The 7545-nt window shown below is 35.2% G+C and overlaps 1 protein-coding gene and 1 long non-coding RNA gene across 5 annotated transcripts in view; both read right to left on the reverse strand.

Moving 5' to 3' along the window:
- Nucleotides 1-1004: 1004 nt before the first annotated feature.
- scamp5a (secretory carrier membrane protein 5a) overlaps nt 1005-7545 on the reverse strand; it is an 18520-nt gene continuing 11979 nt past the window's right edge. For all 4 annotated transcript variants that reach the window (XM_082159994.1, XM_082159993.1, XM_082159995.1 and 1 more), the window contains one exon: nt 1005-4084. In XM_082159994.1, coding sequence (XP_082016120.1) covers nt 3893-4084 — 192 coding nt within the window. In that variant the 3' untranslated portion in view covers nt 1005-3892. The remainder of the gene's footprint in view (nt 4085-7545) is intronic.
- LOC309490750 overlaps nt 4744-7545 on the reverse strand; it is a 3639-nt gene continuing 837 nt past the window's right edge. The window contains exons 1-3 of the long non-coding RNA XR_014202819.1: nt 5751-7545; nt 4939-5668; nt 4744-4879 (exon numbers count right to left, since the gene is read on the reverse strand). The exon at nt 5751-7545 is cut by the window's right edge and continues 837 nt beyond it. This is a non-coding gene — a long non-coding RNA (uncharacterized lncRNA). The remainder of the gene's footprint in view (nt 4880-4938; nt 5669-5750) is intronic.

Raw genomic sequence — 7545 nt, forward strand, 5'->3', positions numbered from 1 at the left:
GGGCTGAAAAGCCATTTGTCTGTGCACCTGAACCAATCAGGCTTCAGTATTTTGGAGAAAACGGAGTTTCTCCATAGCATCAGGAGAATAAACTCCCATTCAGGGTACGTTTACACGACAACGATATGCTTAAAACGGAGACGTTTTTCCTTTAAGTTTTTCACGTACAGACGTGACACCATTGTCAAAACGATCCCCATTTACACGGATCCACGACTAAAAACCCTGTATTCTGCTGCCAGGCCATTAGATGGCGATGAAACACTATAGACTGAACACATAATAGGCCTACGCATGTAACATCATCGTCTTCAGAGATTCGCGTTTTTGTTGTTTACACGGAGACCGTTTTCAAAAACTTGCACTCAAACTTCCAAACTTTGCGTTTTCAGGTTCCAAAAATGCCACTGTCGTGTAAACGAACGGCCAAATCGCATAAAAAGTTTTTAGTTTTTAGTTGAAAACAGCCCCTCAATGTGAGTGAATCGTATCGAAAGGGAACTGCAGCTTTAATGAGCTTAACGGCTCTGGCCGAGTTGTGACATAAACTAAACGCTATTGGTTATTTTAAAAAGGGGAGGAGCTGCTCGATATGTCCTCGATAGGCACTTCTGTGAGCCTTTTAAGTGTTCAGTGATATTTTACTATCATTGAGATACGATTATAGTTAATGATATTTTGAAATTGTTTTCATTTTAATATTTATATATTTATACTTAAATGTAGGTAATTTTGTTGGTTGTTGTTCGCCATTTTTTATTAGTCTTTAGTTTTTATTAGTCTATAATCTATACTGTTTTTTTATTGTTTTTTTTTTATTTAAGTTTTAGTTATTTTAGTACATCAATTTAAACTAAATGAAAATGAGAAATTCTGTATCAGGCTGAAATAAAATAAGTTTAAGGTTTTTCTTGTATTTTATTTCGGTTAACGTTCATTTTATTAAAATAATGAAAATATGTTTTTATTTTTAATTGACTATAAAGAATTGGAAGGACACAGAATAAACATTATCTGTTTATTATCCATCAGGGAGAGACAAAATAATATAAAAGTAATACAAACTGAACCAAAAAAAATCTCAAACTTCAAAAACAACCACCTTCAGAAATCACAACTATTGAGCTCCATGTTTGCATGATTGTTTGATTTGTAAGTATAGTTTTTCTCTGGAAACCTAACATATGGTGTTTACATTGCATTTATTACAAATTAAATACAAATTAAGATGATTAAGCACACTAAACAGTGGCTGAGGGAAGAAATATGGCTAAATTGATATCAATACAAAATAATTCAAATATTTTTCCATTAAAACTCAGAAAAAGAAAAAAAAACAGATAAAAAATGGAAGCCTGTAAAATGTACCAGACTATAGTTCTTGTCTCCAAGTCAACAATACATTCCACTGTAGGCTTGACGAAATAATTAACATCTACACACACACACATGGCACGAGGTTTGGTTGAATTCACAAATTTACCAAGCACCACACACAACTCACTATACAAAGACAACTATCTGTTTTATGTTACTACTGGCATCTTTCCACTCACTTAACTTTACAGTATGAACAAGGCTTTATCTACTGTTGGAATACATAGGCATAAAGATCAGGGCACAAAAGAACATGGCGGGTCTTGTAAAGGACAGTGACCTTAGCTTTTGCTGGTGCGGCTGAAAAATAGTATTCTTGTTTATGTAATCAAATCATGCATGTCAGATATCGATATTGCTTCAGTCAATGTTTTCTTAGGTGACTGTCAGAAAACAAACAGGTTTAAAACATCCAGTCCACCAGAGGGCGCAACAGGACTATTGATTTCAATCAGGGACGAAACTTCAGCCAAGCTTTGCACAGGAAGTCCAGTCTTACCAAAAAGCCCCACAACTGTGTACTAAGCATCACACAGTGGAACATTTACGCTTAAAACACTCAAATACACACATTAACGAAATTTTAACAAAAAGATCTTTACATAAACAAAAGAGTACATAGAAAAAGTCCCCAAACATACATGAATAATATCACTGGGATGGGCGTATTAAATGTTTCACAGTTCTTGAAATGATTAAAAGTATTTTACAAGCCTTGATAGAGACATTGAGATGACATATTACATATACTGTACAATATTATTTAATCCATTTCATTTTCTTTTCTTTATACTCCTTAAACTATGAATCAGTTCTACAGTCAACCATGTACTCATCACTAACCAGCTCCTCACAGATAGACTGTAAATTCTGAATTTGAACAACAAAGCTAACTAAATGCTCTACTTTATACAAATCCACAATTTTTCAAGTCTGAAAGATGTTAAATAATCTCTAAATGTTAGTGCTGTCAAATCGATTAATCACGATTAATCGCATCAAACAAAAGTTTGTAAATATGTAAATACATTTATATACATATATATACAGTATATATATATGCTATATATGCATGTGTGTGTGTGTATATATATATATATATATATATATATATATATATATACACACAAACTTTTATGTTAGATGCAATTAATCGCAATAATCGATTTGACAGCACTACTAAATTTATGTAATTCAGGAATTTCACACAGAAATTGCCTGTCGATGTGTAACAGAGCAAATATTTTCAGGAAAAGTCAAGAAAAATCATCACAAGTGGACATCATTTTGGGGAGAAGTACTACTGTACTGTACATCACTTGTAATCAATAATTAATATGATACAACATATATATTGTACTTGTGACAATATTACTTCATAATGTGCTTTAGTTGTAGTTTTTAACCCAGAGGAGAATAAACCACCCAGAAGCCAGAAATGACTGAAATTCAGTCTCAGATTATTTGCAAAACAACAGTTATGATTTCTGTGATATCAATGTGAACAACGCTAAAGCATCGGCCTCTGCAGCAGATTTAGATCATAATGGATTTAACTGTGTAACAAGCCTGTGGCTAAGAGTAGATTAAATATTTACTCTATTCGAGAGCATTTAAATTGAACTAATGTACAAACGTACAACATGTACATGTACAAATATTCCATCAAATCGATTTCGTTAGAACCCACGGCTACTGTACATCAGCATTAAAACGAGACGATTAAATCCTGAGGTAAAACAACACAACTACACATATTAAAACAACTTTTAACGCAAACAAAAATACGCAACAACAAAAACAACGTAAACATATGGCTTTCCTTTGTACCTTCAAAGAAAACAAAACAAAAACAACTTGACAAAACAAGCTCTCTTTGTTCTCGCACTTGATGTAAAGTGCTCAACAGAAACAATGTAATGTTTATAAGCTTTATACCTTTTCATCTGTGAGATCAAGTAAATACCAGTCAATTTATTTACGGAAGCTGATCTTTTCTTCGGTCTGTGCATAAAACCTATGTTTATTCTTAAGACGTGAGAGTAAAGATGTGTCTGCTAAATAGTCAAAATGTGTTTTTGAATACTAACAGCCAACCAAAATAATACTCGCAAATACCACATAGACGAATCTGCCGACCATCTGAGAATCTACTTACTATAGAAACATAGTGAGCTTTGGAATGTTTCCTTATCGGTGATCTAGTGTTTAAAATACATTAAGTGGAGAAACACTACACAACCGTTAATTAAATCTGCCGTAATACCACATGGCAAGACTGATACTTTCCTATTTACGGGGTCTAAATACCAAAAAGCAACTCCTTAAACTATCACACACTTTTAAAACAGTTTAAGCAAAAGCTTATGTATTGTTGTACTGTGGGAACCTATTTGAATTCAAATTGGTCAGATATATCTTTCCTTTCTCCCTCCCCCAAACTAGTCTTTTACTGACTTTTTCCCTCCCAAATACCCTGTTTCTGTCCCCTCCCCCCATTGAGGCTGTAAAGGATCTACATTGGCTCGTCATAGTTGTAGGTTGGTGCAGCGGAGTACTGTTGTTGGCCCGGCATGGCCCCCTGTGCGGCGCCCATGGCTGCCTGCTGAGCTGCCTGCTGGACGTGAGGGTTCTTCCAAGCACCGGTGGTCCATTCTTCCTGAGCCTTGCTCATGCTGCCTCCGCTGCCACGGTAGAAGTTGTGAACCTAGGATAGAAGAAAATGTATTGCTTGAAGGTTGATCTTTATAGCTCAGGACATAAATAACTAGGGCTGTGCCGGTCAGCTTGACAACTGCCCCACTGCGGTGGTAGAGCAGGGACGTGCCTGAAGCCGAATACCTTATTTGGACTGGCACAGATATTGGGTCTCGTTCACTAATAATTGCGTGGATTATTTCGTATTTGTACGCACAGGGGAACTTCTCACGGATAATCTCTGCCTAGTTCGTACGCACATGAATTTGTTCTTAAGAATTTGTTAGTTAATTTGGAGTTTCTTAATGAGCGGCCGCGTCCACGCGGTAAGTCATTTGCATAAAACACGTCCGAAACATCTCCCTATAAGGGCTTTCCTTACAGCGTTTCGTCAATCTCGTCAAATTTGCCTCAGTTTGCAAACCAAGTTCCTGTCTCTCTCTTGAATACAACATGGAAGTGACTTAAAGGAACACTCCGACTTTTTGGGACTTTAGCTTATTCACAGTATCCCCCAGAGTTAGATAAGTCCATACCTTTTTCATTTCTGTGCGTTAAGTGTTATTTGACGCACCCACCGCTAGCCTAGCTTAGCACAAAATAATGCAAACATTTTCCTATTTACATGTTGTGATCTGTATAGTCACAGCGTGTACAAATAACAAGGCTATATGAGATATAAGGCTATATTAGCGCAGCACACGAGACGCCCTGTTGATGGTTCCGTAAACAAAACAAACAAACTCTCTGCTCCTCACCACAGGGCGTCTCGTGTGCTGCGCTAATCACTCCGCCCAAGTAGCCACTCCGCCCAAGTAGCTGTGCTCCTACGCCTAGTGAGAATATAGTTCCCAGTATTTATACTATTAAAAATGGTCTCTGTCTCATATAGCCTTGTTATTTGTACACGCTGTGACTATACAGATCACAACATGTAAATAGGAAAATGTTTGCATTATTTTGTCACTTATTGGGATTAGTATGCTACCTTATCCATTTACATCCAGTCTTTGTGCTAAGCTAGGCTAGCGGTGGGTGCGTCAAATAACACTTACAGAACGCACAGAAATGAAAAAGGTATGTATGGACTTATCTAACTCTGGGGGATACTGTGAATAAGCTAAAGTCCCAAAAAGTCGGAGTGTTCCTTTAAACTGCAATTCATCGACTGGCCGCTAGAGACAGGCAGCAAAAGAGAGTCATTCTTGACTTTTTTGAGAGTCAAAAAAAATTCGTTTACAGCCTGGCCCAAAAGGTCTATTTAGCTAATTTTGCCCTTCATGACAACTTTGAGGAGGGTGAATTTTTTTATAACTCATGCGTTTAAATTATATTAAGCCTTAAAGTGCTGCATAATTAAGGGCGTGGCCACTTGAGTGACAGGTGGATTGCTGCTGCTGTCACTTCTAGCCGTTGGTCTGCTGTCTGTTAGCCATTACTTCAGTTAATCCCACCTCTTTCCCCATTTTCGGTTATCCAGGAGTGATGCGCTGCCAAGATGGCGACGGCCGACTCCGCCCACTTTGGGCTTCAAAAATGCTCTTCAGAAACCTACGGGTGATGTCATGGACACTACATCCATATTTTTTTCAGTCTATGTTGCAAATGCGCTCTGCGTTATTCAGTAAGCTTATTCAGTAAGCTTTTCTTACTCTTAAATACATTCCATCATATACATATGAAATTAAATTGTATTATTTAACAATTTTATTATATCATTTTATAAATGGATTATGTAACATAATTTATGCAAAATTCTTCAATATAATTATAGTCGTGTTAGGATGAAATATAACTTTTTAACACAATTATAAAACCGTACAGAGAAAGTGCTTTTTGCGTACGTGTGGTTTCAGTTGTTCCAATATTTTTTCGTAAATTTAGAATACATTTTATTACAAGTTTTTTGGTGAATCGTGATTTGTTCTTAAAATTGTTCGTGCGCACATTTCACGCACAACTTTGTGCGTACGCATGCTTAGTGAATGAGACCCAATGGCTTCAAAACTAATGAAGAATTCTGCTGAATAATAGAACAAATATTCTACAGACACTCCACAAAGCTTTGTTTACAAAAGAAATAATAGATTAGCAATGAAATGTTACATCGCAATCATGGAAACATTTGGATTCGTGCCGAATAAGAGAGGTACATGAGCCCATAAATGTAAGCCATTTGTCGGCTTTGTATTCTGTTCACCTGATTTTCCACGAATTTAACAATAGCAATAACAATATTTAACACTGGACATGGAATGAATCTCTCCTTTCTTTCGCCAAATCTTCACTCACGTCTCACCAATTTTCACCGGGAATTATGGACGTTTCTTCCTTTCGTTTACTTTTAATTAGTTACTATACTAATTACATCCTTTACTGTGGTAAAGTAGAAAAACGCTACTTGAACGTCAAATTCTATTGTTTTTTTTTTTTAGATTTAGTAAGGCACGACAACTTTATTTGTCCCAAACAGTATATCTTTGTGGGGAAATATAAAAGTAATGTTTTTTTATTTAATATTTAACTTTCTTATAAATATGAAACAAATGTTACGAAACGGATGTTGGACCCTGATTTTTATTTATTTATATATTTCAAAAATGTATTTAATTTAGGTCAATATATATTCATACCCTACCACCGCACCACCACCGGTAGTTGGTCCACCGCCAAAAAGTGCCACCGTCACACCTCTATTAATAACATGTTTTAACCAAAGGACAATCTGAAGTTAAATTAAGCATCACAATATTATAATGTACAGTATAAAAAATGGATATTAATTTCAAGAATTGTAAAGATTACTGTTACTAAGTTATTATTATTATTCTTAAATATATAAAAATGTATGGACGTTTCTTCCTTTCGTTTACTTTTAATTACTTACTAGATTAATTACATCCTTTACTGTGGTAAAGTAGAAAAACACTACTTGAACGTCAAATTCTATTCAGCACATTTAACACGTCAAATTCTATTGTTTGTGTTTTTTAGATTTAGTAAGGCACGTCAAGTTTATTTGTCCCAAACAGTATATCTTTGTGGGGAAATATAAAAGTAATGCTTTTTAATTTAATATTTAACTTTCTTATATTATTTAGGTTACCGTTATTTACTGATATTTATTTCGAAATAAATACGAAACAAATGTTACGAAACGGATTGTTTGAGCCTGATTTTTTTTATTTTATATATTTCAAAAATGTATTTAATTTAGGTCAATATATATTCATACCCTACCACCGCACCACCACCGGTAGTTGGTCCACCGCCAAAAAGTGCCACCGTCACAGCTCTATTAATAACATGTTTTAACCAAAGGACAAGTTTTCAAATTATTTGTGTGTCTTAATAAACGTGAAAGTCAAGTCAGTGCATATTCGATGTTTAATATACAGACTTGCTTTTGATTTAAGCATCACCTTTGCTAAAAACTATATAGTTTGCTTAGGAATCTTTCCTAAAATTCCT

Source organism: Leuciscus leuciscus, assembly GCF_965113295.1.
Source record: "Leuciscus leuciscus genome assembly, chromosome: 25".
NCBI classification, from domain to species: domain Eukaryota; kingdom Metazoa; phylum Chordata; class Actinopteri; order Cypriniformes; family Leuciscidae; genus Leuciscus; species Leuciscus leuciscus.